The sequence below is a fragment of the Labrus mixtus genome, chromosome 6, assembly GCF_963584025.1.
Source record: "Labrus mixtus chromosome 6, fLabMix1.1, whole genome shotgun sequence".
In the NCBI taxonomy this organism is placed as follows: Eukaryota; Metazoa; Chordata; class Actinopteri; order Labriformes; family Labridae; genus Labrus; species Labrus mixtus.
Genome location: NC_083617.1, coordinates 22,789,793 through 22,812,855, shown reverse-complemented (window position 1 = coordinate 22,812,855; position 23,063 = coordinate 22,789,793). Strand labels below are relative to the sequence as shown.

The following is a 23,063-nucleotide window of genomic DNA, read 5'->3' as shown; positions in this document are numbered from 1 at the left end:
TTAATGGGAGGTCAAACACTCCAATCCCCTCCGGTGTGTGATGTCAGGTGCAAGGGTCAAACACATGTAAACCCAAACAGTGTGTTTCCAAAGGGATGAGAGAGATGAGGTTTGTCAAGAAGCTAATGTTCCTTAATCCCTTCAAAGGCTTCAGATGGATCAAGGCAGCCACTCCAAAGTGTTGGGGAGAGAGAAGGCCTACTTGTGCTTTCTTCACTGGGCCATATTCACTGGCTCAACAGCAACTCATGCTCATGATTTTTAAGGTGTTGAGTAATTGTGCTCACAATGCCTCAAGCTATCAGATTAACCCTTCACTGGCAGGCTCGAGCATGCTTCTCGCGTGAAACAATTTGTTCTGTGTTCTAGTTTATCTTCACAGGGGATTACAGTTTGTCTCTGTCCACAATCATCATTATCCCAGATAAATACGCTTCAGTCAAACACTGATTTTCACAATGGAAACGAAACACTTCAATAGCAAGAAAATGAATCAACACACACACACAAACATCTCTAAAATGCATAAGAATGTATATTATATATAAAGAATAAATAATTTTACATTTTTTATTTATAATGACTTTAAAAGATAAAAAATATTTGTACCATTCTCTTTTACCATCAGTGCTGTTTCAGGACAATACGTAGAATACACAGCATCACTTCTGGACAACAAAAACTCTCCTGATCTTGTTTTTGGAAGTGTGAAGAAGTGTAAGAGCTGTTGTTTAAGTTTAGTAAATTAACGTCTCAATAAGGTCAACTTCATTTCAATTTCAAAGTGGAATGAAGTAGACAATGAGTGCTGATAATGTATTGTGAAAATAGACAGCTTTATTGCACAAATTCATTTGAACAGCGTTTGTGTGTGTATCATCTGATGTGGATGTGGTTCTGTCTAAAGTCCATTGAATGTAGGGAGGTGGCCAGGGCTGCGTACAGATGAGAGCTGCTGAACCTCAGGCAGTACACAGGGCTGCTCACCGGGTCTGAGCTCAGCTGGAAGAACTGCATCACAAACAAAACAGGAAAATACATTTTAAGAACTTTAAAGTGCATTGTTTCATATCTGGAAAAAATGTACACACAGTGATGTAATTCATCCTGAGGGATCATAGTACACACCTGCAGGCATTCAGTCTTCCGTTTGTCCCAAAATCGTACAACGCCATAGTATGAGGAGCCGCTGGCTATCATGTGATTTCCGTCTGTCTGGATGCAGTAAAGAGCGCTGTCATGAGGCTCCTCCCACTCCATCACACACTTCCTGTTAGGAAGGATGGGAGAGGAAACACAGGTTGAGATGGGCAGGATATTCTTTTTTTTTCTTCTACAGAAAGGTTTCATTACTCCAATCACTTATAAAGGTGTCCAGTAGATAAACTGAATCTAAATGTATGAATACATCGATAAGATTATACAAGTGTAAACAATGATGAATGAGGAGTCTTCAAGCTGAAAAACTAAGATCCATAGAATCACAATAACACATTTAAAAACATTCTGACCTGCAACAATACAGGTGAGAGAACACATCTGTGTGTTTGTTGTTTTAGGTTTGGTGACAAAGGTGAAACCCAATATTGTAGTAAACAAGAAGGTGAATGTGGGTTCCTGTGTGTGTGTGTGTGTGTGTGTGTGTGTGTGTGTGTGTGTGTGTGTGTGTGTGTGTGTGTAAGGGTGGGTGCAGCAGGAGGATGAGAGAAGGGTGGTGGTGGTGGCTGTGGTTAAGAGAGGAGCAGTATTTTGGGAATAAGTATTTTCTGCCAATAGACATCGATCCTCCATTAGTGCAACCTCATCAATAAGTGATGGAGAGACACCAGGGGCAGACAACAGGGCAGCAGAGATGTCTGGAGGCCCTCTCTCTCTCACACCCTCTCTCTCTCACACCCTCTCTCTCTCACACTCTTTCTCTCAAGCACACACGCACACAAGCAATAAAAAATACATATGAATGCCTACTCTAATTCCAAGCAATTCTACATTAGGAGGTCATGAATCCCAATTTTCACCCACTTCATCTGTATTTCAACCCAAAGTATCAGAATTGTGTAAAAACTCAAACTGAATAAAGAGATATAAATGGACTATAAGTTAAAAAAAAACATGTCAAATAGTTTAATAAAGCAGTTCCAAGTTGTAAACCCAAAAATGAAATCATATAGTATGAATCCAAACTCTTCAGAGAAGAACTTAAGGTATCGTTAGAATAACTCATTGAGACAAACATCAGTATTTTGGAGGAGGGGATGTTATATCATCAGTTAAACACATTTAAATGTCTAAAGTTCTCTCCTTCATGAGCAGTGTTTCACATATTAAAGTTCTGATTGAAAAAAATGAAAACAGCGTCAATAGATCAGTTATTTTTTAATTTTTTTTTAAATGAATGGGAAATGATAAATGCTGTGGGAAAAATATATTTCTAATGCCAGGTTGTATCAGACAAATGTTGAAAATCAGTGAGGGAAACTGACCAATGCAGCATGTCTGTGTTTCTATTGTGTGATGAAGCACAGTCAGGTATTCAAAGCAGGACCGGGGATCGACAATCATGGCTGGTCAGTTTATACGTAACAGTTTCTAAAATATTCATAAAATGTACTCTTCTACAAGAAAATAGATTTATTATTGATATATTGACACCACTTTCACAAGACGAATTCTATCAGACTGTTGGTTATTTTTTCCTCTAGAGGAGATGACTATATCAAGAACCCAGAAAACCAGACAATTCAGTAGATCTGTCAAGCACCACTGGACCATACAGAATCTGCATTTGTATTTTATTGTCTAACACAATACATTCATCCTTTTACGATAAGTAAGCCTCAAGTTCCAGACAACCTGAACCTCCTGGATGACCCTGGGAGCCTTTTGAGGCCAGTCAGGTTTGACCGTATGAATTATTGATGTCTAAAGAGGGACCCCCCTCTGCCACCTTCACCCCAACCCAACCCAATTCAGAATCCCCCGAGCGATCTGCCAATCAGATCTGATTTGTCTTACTTGACTGATCTCCCTGAAATACAGCCTGAAACCCCTTTAACCCCAACATAAAGGCTGCCCTCTCCAAACATGTTAGGGACCCTGCAGGCATGTGCTGAGGTAAGGAGCTGCTGCATTCAAATGAACACCACAGCGGCCTTCTGAATCTCTCCGTGCCGAATAGAAGAATATAAAATAGAAGGCTTGGAACACTAATAACACCATGGTCTAAAGATTATTTGCTTGCTTGTCTGTTCTGAGAGAGAGGACATAAGAAGGAAAACTTTGATTTAAAAAAATCCAATAAACTTGGTACACTAATGTGTGCAGGTATATGCGGTTATGTCAAGATTTTGATCAATGACAGACAATCCAATCCTATCAAATGGATGGACTTGAGACACGATTTGGATTTATACTTTGCATTGTGGGATTTATGCCAGTTAAAATAATTAGAAATCATTTATAGCAATCATACATACTTTCATTAGGGCTGGACATCCTTCCATTTGGTAATGATCTTACTTGTCAAATCATTACTAATCTAAATGTAGAAACAAAATATTAAAATACTGAATCTGTCAAAGAACCTGTTTTTGTCTCTGGTGGTCTTACAGTATCTAATGTCTCAGCTCAATTCTCACTTTTTGTTATTGTTGTAGCCCTTGGTTGCATACTATAATGTCAAATTCTTCCTTTCTGGTGGGCAGGGTTTACAGAGGATGATTTGTTGTGCTACACGTCAACAGACAGTTCAGCAGTTACCATGGCTTCCTCTTAAAAAAACTGCTGAACTGTCTTTTATTGCTTATTTGTCCATTGACATAATGACCTTGACTTGAACATCGATGGTACTTTTACATGCTTTATGCTCCTCCTCTTCAACTATACGTTCAACTACCTGCATGGTTTTAGTAATTACTGTGCTTAAATAAAAATGTTCTCAGTGATTACAAATGATAAATCCACACGATATATGCACTCTTTTTGAAATGCTTTTAAATCACACTTCAGTGTTTCAGCTTACATCTCTATCCCAAAGAACATTTCAAAAGCAAACAGAAAATACTGTTGGCTGTATTCTTTAAAAATGTACCCTATTTGGCTTATTCATTTATTTTCTACTTTATTCCATTTGATTTAAGAATAAAGATCAGGATAAGCTCAATTGAAAACAAACAAGAAATTACCTTCAACTTGCAAGGAGACCAAATTCCCAGAAAAAAATACTGACTTCAGTTTCCTCATTGAAACCTTTGGTTATTGCCTATTCTGCTAGTAGGCATGACATGTACAGAGATGCACTGTAGGTGTCACTGTTAAACAAACACATCCCACATTCACTGACATATACTGTAGCCTACAAAGGTAAATATTGGTTAAAATGACTATTTTACTTTTAGTAAATAATGTGAAGGCTTTCACTTGTGTCAAGATTAAATTCTGAGGAGCATCGACTGCTGCGTTACCTGCTCACTTTGAATCTGACAACAAAGAGAAATGGTTGTGTACCGTGGGTTGAGTCGGAGGTCCCACAGCCGGATGTAGGTATCATATCCACAGGTGAAGAGCTGGAAGGGAGACTCAAAGACCATATCCAACACACCGGCCCCGCGACGAAACTGTGAGCCCAGACTGCACACACACTCCGACCTGGGGGAGAGGAGCAGTATGAAGGGAGAAGGAATGAAAAGGGGCTTGAACATGTAACATCTCATTTGAGCAATATTATTAAAATATAGGCTGGAGTAAAAAAAAATTATAACAACTTTAAAAAAAAAATCCATTTAGAAATAGTCATGAACAAATGATGAAAAAAAAAATATAAATCTGTCGTAAGTCAGTTCAACAACAACCACTGAAAACACGTTGGCTTCCATCTTATCATCCATCCATCCATTGACATCCTTCGACTTTAGTGTTCAATAAAAACCTGGCACATCTTATCATATCTAGGGTCACAAACGCATAGTTTGGATTTAAACTTCATTACATTCTTCTCTGGCTCTGGACAGACTCCTCTAAATCCAAAGCTTTTTTCATGAAGCCTCAACAGAGCGAACATTTAGCAAGGTAAATGCCATACCCTGATGAAGTGGGATAAATGATTTAAGAAATTATTATCATTGTCATTCTGTGAAGATTATTATTAGTATATTGATAAAATAATTTATATTCCATCTTCAACAGGACCGTGTTCAACAGAGTATTGTCAGTGTGCCACAGAGCCAGGTTGTATGTTGGACTAGGGACCCACATCATTTGTGTGTAAGGACAAGTGATAAATAAAGTGTCTGGGGTGGTTTGGTTTGACCTGTGTGTGTGTGTGTGTGTGTGTGTGTGTGTGTGTGTGTGTGTGTGAGAGAGCAAGGCAAGCTCTGAGCAGCACCATGCTCTTGTGATCACAGCTCTGTCCCGCTTGCTCCTTGCCTCTTGATTATTGAAGAATAACTTGCACTCAGCGGGGCGGATTATTGCAGAATAACTGTCTCTTTGTTGCCATTTAATACCCTCCATGACCGTGACTGTGTGCGACTCTCGCACGTTTGATACCTGCCCCGTAGCAACCATTTAAAAGAGGCTGCTGGCCTTGGCGACCGAGCAGCCCTGTGCTTCCACTCGTGCCCCCCTCCCTTGCCCTGGAGCTCAATCCGCAGGCTCAGGCTGGTAATCCCCCACTCTTACCCCAGGGGGCCTTCTTATTGGACCAGGACTTTCCCAACAGGGCGCCTTATTGGGTGAAAGCTTTCTCATTGCCAGGGTCTCATGACTAAGCCCAGGCCAATGGGGAGTCTGTGATGAGGCCGAGTTTGTGTCTGTGTGGGGTAGTGACCCCTCGTTTTCCTCTTACCACGAAAACCAAGGAGCTTAGCACATGCCACACAAAAAGAAACTCATTCATGCCAAAGGGATACGAGCCTGTTCATTCATAACTAAATAATGATGTCTCCATCACAGCAACGGCGCTCTTACCAAACGAGATCATCAATTTATAGCTCTTCCTTCTAAAAACCTTCAATGAGACGGATTAAATCCAAAGCTGCTCGGAAAAACAAACACTCAAAACAGTTTCAAACTACCAAATGTGAGAGGAAATTTAAAGCAAGGTTTCCATAAAATGGTCTTGACATCTGTGAACAGATCTTAAAGCCAGTAATAGCACCATGCGATGAGCTACTCTACAGTGCAAAACAGCAGGGACTTTTCAAATTGGTAGGTCACTGGCTTTTATGGGGCCGCATGTGATTACAGGATGGAGGCATAAGCATATAATCTGTCAAAATGACTGTATCTGTTAGGGAGCAGCGGCGCAATGTTCTAATCTGACCATCCTTTCTATTGCTTCCCTGAGTCCGTCATGTTGAATACCTGGAACTGGCCTCAAGCATGACTGACTGGAAAGTGTCACATGGCAGGCTCTAACACATAGCTTACTGACTGAGTCATAGATCATACAGGGTCGGTCCTTCAGTGGTAAGTGATGTACAAAAGAAACATCAGTATGTGAAAAGGTTGTCTTGTGTCACATTAGGGCTGCTTGATTGTGGCGGACATCACAATCACGATTAGTTTGATAGATACTGAGATCACGATTATTGAACATAATTACTCATTGATTTGACAACATCTGCATCACATGCATTTATCCAACTTAAACACTCCTTAACACTTTAACATTCTGAGCACTTCTCATTCATCAATTTGTATTTGTATGGACATGTCATTGCTGATCACAGCTAAAACAGAAACCTTTGCATGAAGTGGATGTAAATTGTGACATAGATCCTGTGAATGGAATAGTATCAGAAAACTGGAGTTGGAGGTGCGGGGCTTCTGGAGATCAGAAAGTCACTGTGGTCACCTGGGTGAGGACCCGGACTGACCTACGAAGAATCGAGTCTTCCTAAATAATGCCTAAATGACAAATTTAGAAACTTAACACAAAGTCTGGCAGTGAGGAAAGGATACATGAAACGGGAACACATTTAAAGCACAATATAGCAGAGAGAAATTGTACTACTTGATAAATTCGATTGACTGTCAATATAATCATAACAAAAACCCAAGCTGGCCAAACCTACATAAATAGACCCACATCATTACCTGTATCCTGACCATAATGGGAATTGGTTCTTAAAGCCTGATGTACAAATTGAAATTCAAATGACAACAATTGAAATGGAAATCTTCGTTTTGTGAGAAATAATTTTACAGCTTGGGAAGAAAGCAGTTTGAGCTGCAGCTACTTTGCGAGTTGAGTAGACTGTTGGCCCAGGGGGGGCAGACTTAGTGATTGTTATGAAGGGGCTACTGGCTGTGTGACATACTGGGTCTAAGTCCTGATTTCAGCCTGTCTGGTCTCACTGCAGGAGTCAGGTTGGCTTTAGGGGCCACACACACACACATTGTGAAAAGAATCATTAATGAATTGACATTGTTGAAGAAAAAAAAACAAGAAGAGGCTAAGGGTATTATCCTTTAGTGATGGGAAGAAAAGTAGTGTGTGTGTGTTTTTTTTGTGTGACAAAAGATGTTAAAGGCTCTTGTAAAGTTAAGTCTGAGCTCCAAACAGGAGCCTGGGGACGCGCAGGGAAACAGGCCCTTTCGTCAAAAGCTGCCAGACAGGTAGAGAAAAGACGCCCTGCTGAGGTTTTTATTCACTAAAACAAACAGAGGGGAGCCATGCAACCTGCTGCACATCCACCCAATTTACTCTGCACCTCTGAGATTGCTGCAGCAGGAATGCCAGAGACAGTGAAGAGGAGGGGCTGCTGCTGGGAGGGACCCATCAACAATGACCACCCTCAAAACGTCACATACACACGCGCACTGCAAAGACAATACTGCAGCAATTTGTACAACAGAACTTCCAAACCCGGTGCAGACATTTCACTCGACTCTTTCACTTCCAGGAATGTCAGGAATCCTAGCCTGGCCGTTTGATTGTAAAAGAAGGAGGGCTCCCTTTCTGAAGGAAACAGGGGGGAATCTTGGGAGTTTGGGAGCGATGGTCAGGGGAGTCCTTTCTCTTTGATGCTTTTTTCCCCGCTCTGTGTTTAGCTATGAGCGGAGACAGTGTGAAGAGTTGGGGTGCTGCTCCAATGGCGCCACTTGTGTGGGATCTCTCTCTATACGACTGATTATAAAACCTCTTTGTGCCACCGAGTTGAAAAAGGCACAAACTTGATTGCAACGATCGGAAAAAGAGAAAGTGTTAAAGGAAATTACAATCAAAGGCACAAGAGCTCAATGAGAGCCTGGGCACTATGACCCCTACTCCTATAAGTGTAACAAGTGTCTAATCTGCCATCAGCATATTGGTGCACACCATAAAAACAAAACAAGGTTAGAATAATCACAGGCAGCCTTCACATTGTGAGAAAAATGTCAGATTTGAATTCATCCAAACAATTCTGTGATGGTGACCGGCAATATATATTATTACAGCAGAATGAAATGTAAGTGGCAGTAATGTAATACTGTAATCTTTACAATATGGTATTCCAATCATGTTCAAGTTGATTTCCTCTGAGCAAGTACTAACTACTCGTAAATCAGCCTGCCAAAAATAACTGGACTGTCGTGGTCTGATTTGACAATAACAAAAAATTGAACCACCAGTGGTACCAGTTAACAGTACCACTATTTTCCACGGTGAGGGGGAGTGACTGCTGGTGTTATAATCTCTTTCCCACGATCTAGCAGTGGCAGAAACTGTTTTGCTGGCTGGTTGTTTGGTGCTGAAGGTGTAACAGTGATTTGTTCATGATACCATGACTCAGCTGGATCTTTCATCAAAGACACATTGTGCACTGGACACTGAATTTAAACAAGAAACTGCTTTTTTTTAAAACCAGTGCAGTCAGTTGGATGGTGGTTTAGTCAGCTAAACCACAAATGTTCAGAGTTTCAACCAGGTCTATTCAAGTCCCCTTGACCAATGACAGCAACCATCTACTTAAAGGGGAAGTCATGTTTCGTATTCTTCTTATTCCCAAAAGCAAAGCATTGAGAAAAAATGCTGTGCATACTTTGTCCCTGACGACCAGCCTCCACCTTCGGACTGTGTCGTCCCATCCACCGCCCGACGCCCAGCCACCCCATCAGGGTGCGACTAAATCCATAGTGCTCCTCTGCCTGCATCACACTGACTGTTCTCCTCTTGACATCTATATCGTACAAGTCAACTAGAATTTTGCCAAGTACACTTATAGTCATATTATGAAGTTTGTTGTTAGTAATAAAATTCCCAGTTTGAGTTGATTTTGGGCACCAACTGTTTAAGGATTATCCAGCTGACAAAGCACAGCAATGGCTGTGAGAGAACTGAGATTTTTCCCTGCACTCTAAATAAAAAGGGAGTCCAGGTGTATTTGCATTATTTATGGACGGGGAGCAGCTATTACACTGCTGAAAAAACTAAATAACACCAGTAGCTGGAATCTTTGGATGTAAACGTGGTTAATGTCAGCTTGCAGAGAATTTTTTTTTTCATGTTTCCTTGTTGAGCAAATGCAGCAGCCTTTCACACCCAGCCAGTGGGAAAAACAAATCACCTGGACTACAGAGGAGGCATGCTTTATATAGGACTGCTAAACCTAATAACCATGTCAAATTCCGTCCCCACCTGCAACTTCCAGTATAACCTGCCCACCCATCTCTTCCCTCACTCTTCCTGTGTGTATCCTATCTTCTCCCCTCCTCAGATTTCCCAACCATTTTGAAGCAGGAAGCAGCCTCCTGTGTTGGCCTCTTTTAATTGGCCCAGGTAAAGCTGGGAATTACAGCAACCTCGGCGTGAACGTATCATGTTTAAGCCCAGCCTTTCAGAAACAGGAATTTTCACAGACCCCTTGATTTGAACTCTTCCACAACAACACTTGTGTGTTTCATGGTGTTTGCAGCCCTGAACCTGGCTCTTTTTTTGGTATCTATAAAGGGCCGGATTCAGCTGTTTTATAAGAAAATTCACATCAACACAATCTCTGCAGGGACATTCACCTGGCAAATGAGGAATTAAGAGAACTTTGGTGGTGGAATTTCAATCCATAACTTCATTCAAGTGGGATTAATCCATTATGCACTGGAGGCTCCAGTTTATTTATACAGAGAGAATTCTAACAGGAGGAGGACGATGATCCCTGTGATAAACGCTCTTCATGACAGAACAAGAGGGCAGGACGAGGTGTTATTTGAAGAACAACACGTCGATTTTAAGTGCATTTGCGGAGGCTTGCAACAGGAGGCTTGCAAAAGCATGCAGACTGATGTACAGGGAATGTTTTTATGTGCGTGTGTTACAATTTCAGAGCTACTTGTTGGCTTACCGTTCAACATCCCAGATGCGGAGAGGAGAGAGGTTCTCACAGCATGCAGTGCCTGTTACAAAGGAGCTGTAGAGGGAGAGAAAGAGAGCAAAATGGACCCTATCATTAATATGTCAGGTAGACCGTACTAACAAAAATTAATAAAAGATAGAATGGTTTTATTTTTTACAAGGTTATAAGTATACAAAAAATATATATGCAAAAATAAAAATGTGATTTTTCTCTTTTGAAAACAGAATTATAGCAGTTATGTCATTTAATGTCATCCTGAGAAAAATAAGGTTAATTGTTAAAACAAAGTTGATCTTTGATTGTGTAAAATGAAAAAACAACAACAACTTTTGTCTCAGCTGCTTCTGCATCTGTCTTCATTCAAAATGACAGATTGCATGTTCCACGTCATAAACAAGAGAACCAAAGGCAAACATGACTTTGACGTTACTAGTTTCATCTTTCAAACTACTTAGGCATTTATGATTTTAACCAAATTACAGAAACAGAAAACAATGATCAAAGCAAACTGATTGAAAAAGACATGAAAGAATTGAATTATACCAAAATGTACCTGTGAGATATTATATGTTTAAAAGTTTATCTCTGGAGTGTGTGTGAAATCCTGACAGTAGTACAAATGTTTATGCCTGATTACTCTTACAAGAAACACTGAAGCACCCTCTGAGAATGCAAGGATGACAGCACAACAAATGTTTCTGAATTGTGAACTGCGGTTCTTGCAGATGACACTTGTCTGCAGAGGAGACAGCACACACACACACACACACACACACACACACACACACACACACACACACACACACACACACACACACACACACACACACACACACACACACACACACACACACACACACACACACACACACACACACACACAGGCTGAGCGTTTGTACCACTCTGAAAACAGGACGCTTTTATTGAATACACTACAAAAACAATTTGACAACAGGTACAAGGAAAATAGATCCAAAGCTCTAAAAACCAACTAGGTAAAACACGCACACAAACATACAGATTCTCCTCGCTGGTAAATAGCAGCTCACACACAAAGAAACACACATAACCTTGTCCCTGCTCCTATCAACCACATATTGTTCCTCAGCAAAAAGAAAGAGGGAAAAACTACAACCGATGTGATCCTTTGATTGGAGTGGCAGGTTGGAATTAGCAGCCTAGGTATGCACACTCAATGTTTTGCATTCGGGAGGAGGGGGAGCGGTGAAAGGAGAGGGGAGGAGAGCTATGGGAGTGGGCTGATGGGGTGTGTTTGGGTGTTAGAAGCTATGTAGAGGGTGGGGTGATGACCAGGGGTGCTGGTGGTAGGGGGGCTTCTGTTGGGTCTCAGGGCTTAGTGCCCTCCTACAGGGTTGACGGACAGGGGGGAGGACCCGCCTTTTACACACAGAGAGACACTGACAAGTGCTGCTGGCTTGAGGGAAACACAGTACATGGAGATAGATACAGAGAGAGAATTGATTAACACCAAGTCCAATCGCTGTTGTATGAAGTAGTGCGAAAAGAGAAATAAATGTATATTTCCAAACAGTTTAAAGATGTCCTTCCTTATAGTAAGTGTCTTAAAAATCCTCAAACATTTCATCAGAGATGCATTAAATGCAATTTCTTTGGCTGATTCTGATTTTTTTCTTTCGGCCTGAGCTGTAGATTCCAATTTTGAGTTTCTTGCTTTAAGGAACTATTATTTACAAGAAAGACTCATATTTTTTGTAACTTTTCTTTAATTGAAATTAAATGTTATGTCCATAATAAAACATAGACTGTTAACTAACTGTTAATTAAAAAAAAATCTTCAAAACTCAACCAGGTTAATTGACTATCTCTCATTCTCATTGTCCTGTATTCTCCTGTTTGTTTGTACCATAATATGGTGGAGGTGTCTTGATATGTGTAAAATAAAACAAAGAAAACGTGTTAAATTATCTGTTGAAATAAAACACACCTTTAATTTTCTGCATTAAGTTCACATTCTTGAAAGATTTAAACAGCCATTGTTAACACTCTTTATCCCTACTTGTTGAGTGTAACTTATTAATAAATCAAATCTTTTAATTTCACTACTATCCTATGGAAGTGACCGACTAGGATGTCATTTAACAGTAATTAAACTTAAATTAGATACATTACTTCTAGTAGCAGCCATGGTACCATCTCATAGTTACGCTGCTTAAGGTTTCCAATACACCAAGCCCCCATCTCTCCCTTTTTGCTCTCTACCTGCATGTTAGTAACTTTGAATCTTCTCCAGAGTGTTTGTGCTTCCCTGTCTTGCAGGTTCATATGGATCTTTGCTGTGGACCACCTGCTGCTGTAGACCTGCATACTCTTTTGTTATTATCAGTCATACTCAACTAATCTACATTATAGTTTTAATAACAAATAACAGTCAGAATTCTACAAAATGATTGGCATTGCTACTTTAAGTTCGCATTATCGTTTGTTATATTTTGCTCTTTGTACATCTCCCTGTTTGTCCGAAGCTGAAATCAAACTAGTGGGTAAAGAAACAACATTCATAAGTAGGCCAAAACCCCAAATCTGCAAACTTGCATTTTTTAACGAGTCTGTGAACCTTTGTAGCTAGGTTGAGCACACACAGTTTTACAGCAACAAAAGTATGGCAAGCTGAAAACTTTCAAAACAAATCAAAAATGGCCCCATATGTGTTCATCTTCACAATGTTTGTATGGAGAGATTAATTATCCATTCATGTCTTTGTTTTTAAAAAAGGGTAACATTTCTGAGTAAGTAGTTTGATGCAAAAAAATAAAGAATAAAAAAGTTTTTTTGTGGCTGCTTTCCAAGCTGTCACTTACTATATAGCTCACTTGAAGACAAAATGATTCATCAATGACAATATGTAAAAGAAGCGTGACTAGAAGTGATCTGACTTGGAAATGAGAAAATAGTGGACTGGAAATGTTGTAACATTTGGCCGACAGTCAGAGCTTGTGAAAACTTTGAGAAATGTGAATCTTACAGATTATACACGACTGTTATCTGATTAAGGAGTGTGTTGTGGAGCTCAACTCAAATAAGAACAAATAGTCAAAGCATTAGATCAGACAAAACACATGAATGTAACAAATTCAATTAAATAAGTCTCAAATTTGAGATGATACTACCGACAAATATTATACCTCTGCTTGATAAATATCATAAAATGGTTAATTAATAATCAGTGCTTGAATATTTGATATTCCACTTAACCATCCACTGACAAATGTTTGACACTAATACACAAAATATTTGGATAAACACAGAAGATTCAAGGTAAAAAATGAACACCTATCCAGGAACACTCTTTTTTCAAACATATGTGTTCTTTAAGTATAGATCCTTAACTGATATGGATTAATCATTATGTTATTTTTCAGAACATAAATGACATAAAGACAACAAGGCAGCCTGCAGATATTCCAGATAGCCGTATGTATATATTTGTGAATAAGACAATTCCAGAGTTTGTTTCAGGGACTGACTGTATGTATATTCAAACCAGAAACCACATTTATGTTGACCCCAAGGTTAACTCCCTGCCTGTAAACCACAGTGAAGGGAAGGAAACGATTAGCTCCAGCTGTGGTGGAGCATAGGTCAGGAATGCTGTCACACAGTGATGCAAGTCTGTGTCTTCAATTGAATACTGACACGATGACACCTTGTGCTACTGTCCCACTGGGATTTGTTGCAACAAAAATTGTGTGTTGATGAAGTAATGATAACAAAATACATCACTCGAACCCATGATTACAAACTTAGATTATTCCTAGATAGTCCAACAGATAACCAACAGTGAGAGATTTAAAAAGTTAAAGGAATGATTCACAGTTTTCCAAGTCTTTCTAATTCAACAGTTGTAGGTCCATTGTATACTTAAAACAGTTAGTGGTTGCTGTAACTGGCCCTCCAACTGGCTATCCCTAAGAAGTTTACTAAATGAAGACTGTTGAAGATTTACATTAGCTAAACTTAATCCATAGAACTATTTTTAACAGAAACAGGACTGTGGATTTTGAGCAGCCCTTTTAGGTTGGTTGTCACCAACATTTGCCTCACTGAAGATGGTGCTACTTCCAGTCTGTACAACTGTTTGTGTTTGCACGTTTTAATATAGCTTGTATGTACTGTAGGAAAACCTGGGACATATCAATCAATCAATCAATCAATCAATCAATATTTGTATAGCGCCAATTCCTAACAAGTGTTATCTGGAGATGCTTTACAAAAGAGCATATGGGATAATATGCAGGAAGGATTTCTCCTTTGTATTCCTCGCGTTCCTGTTGTCAACACTTCCTTACCGCTGAGGTGGAGGTCGGAGCAGGCCGTGCGTGAATGAGGACGGCAATGGTTGTGGGGACAACACATTTAGTGTTGTATTCATATTTGTGGAGAAATTAAAACAGCTGTAAACGATGTCATAAGGTGGAAATTACTTTTACTCGTCAACTGAGCAGCCTGAGGGTTTTCTTTAAGTGAAATTTCTGACCTTAATTAATGAACTAGTTAATCCTTACAGCACAAGTATGAATGGGAATAGTTAACAGATAATGGACACTTACATAGCGATGTGTGAACATAGTGTGAATGTGGTGTAAATGGATAGATGTGACATGAAGTGTAAAAAGTGCTTTGAGTAGTCTAGCAGACTAGAAAGGCGCTACAAAGGGCAAGTCCAGTTACAATAGACCAAATAAGTTTCATGTTTTGTATTGTAAATTTAAATTGCATTGTCCCTGTTAATATACAATAAATTCAAATTCAGTTGACTGTCTTGAAGCTAGCCCCAGTTGCAGACCAAGAAATGGATCTACTGGGACTACCTATGAGATGTTTTTACTCGTGACCTGCCAAGTGACTGCAGATGTAAGTTAGCTTCAAGCTAACTCTGGTACAATGCATCAAATTTATGTAAAATACAATTCAGTTTTAACATCTTTAAAATGTTATATGTACATATTTTTTTGAGATCGAAAAAAACGTATGAATGCCGTTTAGTAGCGCAGACACTAATTATTCAGAGCTGTGATGGAAGGATGCTGTTGGAATCAAAGGGATGTTGGGGGGGGGGCTAAGTGGGGCATAGAGGCAGCTGTCAGTCCCATTAAGCAGCGCGCCCACTGGCAGTCCCCCGGTAATTGGTGTTGGATAAACTCATTTACAACCCAAATGGGTCGAGCAGGGCCAGGACCAATATGCACGGTGGGTGACCTCTGACCTGCTTGGGTTATGGTCACACTCACTATCTGGACCCTATTACTCTCCATTACTCACATTACTCACCCCTCACTAGGCTTTGGCACTGGCACAGGAGGACAGGGGACAGTGGCCATACAATGAAAGAATAACTCCCCCCTTGTCTCCCCCAGCTCTCTCACCCCTCTGAAGCGCCAACCAGGCCTGGTCTAGGGTCAGGGCTTGCACTGATATTATAGCTGCTAAGGTCAGAGCCTCTCTCGCCTAATGTGGGGCAGGTGCCCCCCCCTCTAAACACACACATATTCACACACACACACACACACACACACACACACACATAGCCATTCCTGGCCAAACATAGGATCTCTCCTCTGTCCCGACCTGTGCCTCACCTCCCCCTCTCATCATTAGCAACATGCTGGGCCTCCACTGCGGTTTGGGTAACCTCATCAGCCCGCTGTATTATCTAAGGGCCTGTCAGCAGTGTCACACAAACGTACCCCAGTGGGAATCTAGTCACACACACACACACACACACACACACACACACACACACAACCCAGATATGAAGAAACACATCTACACACATTCTCATGTGTGCAAACACACTCATTCATACAGGCTCATTTAAACACTGACACACACAACGTGTCAGAGCCCCTGCTGGGGGTTAGTCCAACAGTACCAACATTGTTAGCTCAAAATCAACACACTGGCAGCAAAGGAAGCACTTCCCCAAGTCCATCACCAACTTACTGCTGCTGTGCAGACTATCCCCATGCTCTGATCCCAGATCCAATATCTTAGCAAAATGAAACAGCCTCTTTCATTCTCTGCGTTTTATGTGTTTTTACTGATTCAAAAAATGAGTACTTATTAATTGTTATGAGTTCATCCTGATGAATACATTAACCTGGAACCAGCGTTGTAATCAAGACATCAAATCTCGAGTCATAGTCAATTCTCAAGGCCCAAGTGTTCAAGTTCCAGTCAACAAAGAAGTATAAGAGTCCCCATTACTGGAGTCCGTGTCCTGGTCCTGGTAGAGTCTCCATGCCCCGAGTCACATATCCAACATGTTGCACTGCTCTTGCTTGCGTTTGCAGTATCCTCTTCATCTTCAGAGTACGAATGCAGTCAATGCACAAGTCCAAATCCAAGTCAAGGTTCATCAGTGCTGGGGTCTAAGTCAAATGCTTATCTGTGATGTGAAAATGTCAGATTTTTACATAGTGGGGATTGCAAAAGCATATCTTGATACTAGTTTGGTTAAAAAAACACCTGTTTCCCTGTCCTGTCTGTTTGCTAACAATAGTCATCATCAATTCTTAGAACAAAATGTGTTCATACCATTCTCTTCGGAATTGGTTCCAGTCATCACAATTCAACCAATGAAATGCACAGTACTTTTCCTTTTGTGCTTAATGTAAACGACCAAAAATGGTCAGCGAGGTATATTAATGTTGTTAACTAACAAAAGAGGAACAAGAACACTTCATTAACCCTCAAGGGAAACCTTCATTTATTCACTTCTTAACTCCCTTTTATGTAGAAAATGCTTTTAAAAATCTGAGTACAACAGACTGTAATCTCAACCACAGGGACATCAACTTTACAAAAACAAAATAAATATGTCTATGAATAACAGGTTTAGTGTGAGCTACATAATCAAGTTTTGTTTATTCGTAATAGCTTTGACACTGTTGGACAGTTATCATACACACACTGTTAGTGGATCTGTGTCTACCATGTACTGGCTGCACCTGCAGCGCGCGGTACACCGGCCAGTAAAAACAGACCGACTGTCTCTTCATCTTATTTGGACCAAACGCAGCGCTCATTTACACATTTTGTTCGGGTACATTTACAGATACAGACTACCACAGAGTGTAATGTTGTAATATAAAGTTCTGGTTGATGTCACCAGTAACCACAAGTTGATACCTGTATGATATATGCAGACATGGTGAGATGAAAGAGGGAGAAGTTGAAGCATCATTTGAAACTAAATAACCATACTCAATGTAATATCAGTGTTTTTACGACACATTTCTGTGTGAAAGTCTGCGTAACCCTAAATATATTTCAGAAGAATATATGTTCTTCCTATTTGTAAAGCAGATCTCAATGGCGCCTTAATGCACTACTTAAATGCTGCCTTTAAGTGAGGGACTGAACAGAGATTTAGCAGCAGTTCATTTCTTTTACACTACAATGATATTTTTTTTATTCATCAATATTCCTGAAATTTTTGGGGTGAGCTTTAAGTGTGAACGCAAAAAGCTAACTTTTTCACCCAACTTCACCTAGAATTCGTCCTGCCAGCTCTCGAGTGAATATTCTGCATGAAGTCAGGGTGGACCGATGTGATAAGAAAAATTCTGGAAAATTCACCACGTGCGACTGGAAGGGGGCTAATGGCGTTCAAATCCTGTGGCTGGTGCATGACCAGTGCGGTCTTTGTGCCGAAATTAAAATGGTTCATTATTAATTCTATTAGCTAGTATGCTCTTCTCCTCTCCTTTGTTGGTGATATATCGAAATACATATACGTAGCATAATAAGCAAAAACTAGCATCTTAGCTTTCGACTCTGATGCTTCGTCCACTCTTTTCAAGTCGTTCTTTTTACAACAGGTCCAGCCTCCTGACACCCCCCATCCCCCATTCTGACAGGGATAGTTTCCCGCTGAGGTGCATTTGCAAACTGAGAAGGAAGGTTTAATAGGCAGCCTGCCTGAATTTTCTTTTTTAGAAATTTTTGAGCGTGCATGTTTGAAAATGTCTTAAGTTTAGTAAGAAGTTCATCAAAACTCAAATCTTAGCTGCTTGCTACTGTGCATTGAATTTCAGACCCACAAAAGAGGAATATATAAAACTAATATGATTCTGACAACTCAAAAAAAAAAAAAAGTTCCAATGTGAATTTCCAGTAGTAATGAAATGATTCTAATTTCCAATGTTTTGGCTCGGGGAAGACCTTTGAGTATTTCAAGAACTGGGGAAAAAAGAACCTGAACTATATGAACTGCTAGTTGAGCTATGAAGACAAGCTTTTTCCCCTCTGCTCCAGTCACGTTGACATATCTTCTAACACCGGGGAAAATATTCAACCATTTAAGAAGAGCTGTGAAATCAAAGGATCTAGAACTGAAATCATTTAATAAATCTCAACATTAACAATTATATAACATGTTGATAAATATTGATCATTGTTTGCACATGGGCAGCAGTAGCTCAGTCCATAGGGACTTGGGTCTGGAACCGGAGGGTTGCCGGTTCAATGTCTAGAGTCAGTGTCAATGTCAATATGTGTGTGAGAAGCATGTCTCTCAATAACAGTATATATAACCTGTGTGTATAACCAAAAATAAAATAAATAAAAAAGTGTTTGAGTGACAAACAGTCCCAAACCAAAAAAATAAAATATTTTTAATGATGTAACAAGGAGAAAAGCAGCAAGTCCTCAACACGTGCAAAGTCTGTCGTTTTGCTTCATATATGACAAAAGTATTGAGTATTTCATATGACATTGAGTATTTCAGCCTATATGTGTGTAAAGCATGTTAAAAATAACAGAGTGTAAACCTGAATTTCTCCTCGCGGGATCAATAGAGTATACATTATTATTTAAATATATTTCTGTTAATTAATTAATGATTCAATTTTAGTACATATAATGAGTGAACATTATGTTGGTATCCCATCAAGAGAGCCGTAACAAAGAAGAAACCATGTTGTTATCCCTGTCCTCTTTGACTCACTTTGAATCTGTGTAGCTTTACTATTGTGCTTGTGTATCACTTTATACTTTTTATAATAAATATGATGTAATGAATATATATTTTACAAATGTAAAAGCAAACGTCAAAGTCTCAAATTGAAAAAGTTTGGGATTTCAGTGGCTGTGATGGCACCCTGACTGACACATGATTCAAATTCTTGCCTTTCATGACGGCCCTCTTGACTTCAGTTGGAATAAGGGAATTCCAAACAAGTCTTCAATTAAAAGGACATAATACAAACACAAAAAGTAAGTCAGTATTTATCTCAGCCTCTGCCCCTAGGACCAATTACACATGAATGCAACAGAACAGCCCACATCCCCACTCTGGGAATGTGGAGGCATTTGGCTCTGGACTCCAGGGGCGGTTTAGCTTTGCCCAGTCACCCCCCGCATACACACACACACCCCCAACTCCCGTCAGAAAGAGGGTTGTTAATTTGTTGCGCTTGACCCCGGGCTTTGTGTCTGACGTGTATCTAGTTTGTAAAAAGTGCTTTTATCTGCTTTCTAAATATGTCTGAGCTCAAAGGGTTATGATGCTTTTATATCGGTCAGAGAGGGAGACAATGGCCAAAGGGTGCAAGTGCTGACCCCTGCTGACACACACACACACACACACACACACACACACACACACACACACACACACACACACACACACACACACACACACACACACACACACACACACACACACACACACACACACACACACACACACACACACACACACACACACACACACACACACACACACACACACACTAATGTCTCTCTCTCTCTCTCTTTCACTACCAGTCTCCTCTGCCATGCTCCCTCAAGCTCTTTCTTTCACATCAAATAAACAGATAAGCATGGGAAAAGTATGCATGCCTGTAAACATGCACTTTCTATCTGTTGCAGATTCACACTGTTATGCATGGACACACAAACACATGCACACACATACGCCCAGACCCTGTTGTCCCTTACCCACCCCCCTGTGGTCCTTTTGGCTTCTGTTTGTGTCTCCTGTGTGTAGGGTCACAGGGACATTCCTCGGCTGGCCCCTCAGCTCTGTTCAACCGAATGGAACAGACCGGGACCCAACGCAACCGTCCACACTGGTCACACACACCAGACACAACAACATGCTACACTAGCTAGCTGACTCTAGAATCACATTTGATCTCAATTATACCTCTATTATAATAAAAGAAACACCCCCCCCCTCCATGAAGTCCAGGTAACTGTTGTAAATATACATTTAATCAGTTAACGCTAGACTGTGTAACTTTTAGTGACGAGTGGCCAATGTTGCCTCAATGACATTTACAGGATAATTGAATTTACGATCAACACAATGTGACTGGAGTACAAGTGGCTAGAGTCACAGAGTCAGTGACCCAACCCAGTATTGCCAGTTTAGCAGTGATATACACCATTTCCAAAGTTTGAAAATTTGCTTAATAAATATAGACATTTTTTTGGTTTCTAAGATCTCTCTGCGTTTATCAAATGGGACTTTCAACGGCAAGTCTAAATCACAATGAGATGAGCCTTATTGCATAAACAGCCGTTCTTTATAAAGTTGAATTTATTTGCATGAAGGGAGTTCTTTGCTTATGTTTCATCATGTTTTATATCTGTTATTAAGGATAAGACAAATGCAAAAAAAAGGACACATCCTGAATTTAAGTTTTTACGCTTTGGCATCAGCTTCTATGATTCTTGCAAATGGAAGGAGCTGAAAGATGTAAAGATTCTAAAAGATTATATTCGACAGCAATCAACTTGATTGTTGATTTTTAGACCGTTTATGTTCACACATTAACACTTTTCTTAAAATCTTAAGTCATGATATCTGAGGAAAGCTTTTTTTTAAGGACACTGAGCTCTATCCCAAAGAAGACGATTGCACAGCAGAGCTACATGGAGTCAATTATCTGAACAACCATATTCCATCGATGGATGTTTTAGACAATTTGCTTTGTAAAGCCAAAAAAACATTTGAGTAAATTGGAAGACAGATTTTTAATGTCAAAACTTGTTAAGGTCACAGCCCTGGATAATTTGGTGATATTTCTGATGCGAGCCAGTGAAAGGAGTTCTCTGTGACAAGTGTTTGTATTGTCGGGGTCAGCAAGGAGCGCGACTGACAGGTTTTAAATTGGGATCCACTAGAGGCAGAGCTTCAGTGATCACAGAGCTTTCTCCTGCTCAAAATGTGGTGGGAGTGACGCTCATTAGGATAATGTGCTGTATGACTAACACTGCTGCCAGTACACATCACACATCTCCATGCTGTTAAGGCTCCACAATGCCTGGACTAATGCACTTTGGTTACGTTTATTTTACTATTATTATTATCATCATCATCATATGTGTGTGTATATAAAGTTACACACTAAAATATAAATGTTTTAGTTAAACTATACGCACATTCTCAGCCTCACATTTTTTTTGCTAAACACAACACACTTTTCTACATCAAGACAAAACATTCAGACACATCATTCAAAACTGTCTTCATGTCTAAACACTGCCACTAAAACACTACACTCTTTTAACAATCACTTGAACTCATACACATGTGAAGACACCTGCAGTGTCTTTATATTTAAAATACAGGATTAGTAGAGGTGTTAAAGTAGATTGAGCACAGCAGTGTTCAGTTGAAAGTAAAACTATCGATCTATTTGGTGTGTGTGTGTAAAGTTTTGAAGTAAAAGTATCATATTTGAAGAGTTTATATAGTTTTAAATATAGTTCTTGCTTTTGCAAAAGATTGAAAATGTTTTGTATTTTTTGTGGATGATTTAGATTTTTGTGTGTGGGATTTGACAAACAGGACCCTCGTTTCAATTCAGATTTTTTTTTTTATAAAGCACAATGACCAAAGCTGTCTTACCTTTAAGCTGTTCAGTAAGCGCTACTATTGAATATGATGTTGACACTTCCTGCAAAAACGTCATCATTTCCAACAATAAAGCAAGCTTACACAAATTAACAGAAGAATTATTTTGCCCAGTCACTCTATATTAAAGGTTTTTTCTTATAATAAGAATCTGAAATTAAGAAGCTGAAAACTATTCAAAAGTCAAGAAAAAGAAAATCTATCAGAAGGTATTCTGTATATTAGTTTTGAACATTTGGAGACTTAACTGGATAGATGTATGTTTATATTATGTAAGGCAGAATGTATCTCTGCCTCTTCACTAGTAAACCTAGGACCTGGGAACACCTGTATGAGGCCAGCATGTAATAAGAGGTCTTTACGTTCTGTGTGTGTGCGTGTGCTGGAAGTTTGTCTCAGTGCATGTTTATGTGTGTAGTAAGTGTGGGGCATCTGCAAGGTGTGTCTTTAAGAGAATGTTTGCCTGTAATACGTGTCCTACATGAAGCTATCTGTGTGCAAGGAATGTAAGGTGTGTGTGTGTGTGTGTGTATATGAGTGTGTATGTGTGAGTGTGTGTGTGTAATGAGGGGGTTCAGAGGGAGCTGTGATTATTCTCGCCTCCTGCGGTGTGGGTCCTCTGGCTCTGTGGGCCCCAGGGAAAGCGCCCTGTATTTAGCGTGTGGGAACGCACATTCTGCCCCCTTATCGCTGCATTGTTGCAGCCTCGATCTTTTCTTCTCTTTTTTTAACTAATTGAATTCTTGACTCCTGAGCCACAGGGACGGCTTGGGAGAGACCAAAGAGAAAGACATGAATTTCGGGCTTTTTCTTGCGGTTGA

General features: G+C 39.9%; 1 protein-coding gene across 1 annotated transcript in view; it reads right to left on the bottom strand.

Annotated features, from left to right (window-relative positions):
* Nucleotides 1-817: 817 nt before the first annotated feature.
* Nucleotides 818-23,063, bottom strand: part of fbxw4 (F-box and WD repeat domain containing 4) — a 31,582-nt gene continuing 9,336 nt past the window's right edge. Inside the window, exons 6-9 of the mRNA XM_061040536.1 lie at nt 10,323-10,388; nt 4,507-4,647; nt 1,129-1,270; nt 818-1,011 (exon numbers count right to left, since the gene is read on the bottom strand). Of these exons, the coding sequence (XP_060896519.1) occupies nt 877-1,011; nt 1,129-1,270; nt 4,507-4,647; nt 10,323-10,388 (484 nt within the window). The 3' untranslated portion in view covers nt 818-876. The remainder of the gene's footprint in view (nt 1,012-1,128; nt 1,271-4,506; nt 4,648-10,322; nt 10,389-23,063) is intronic.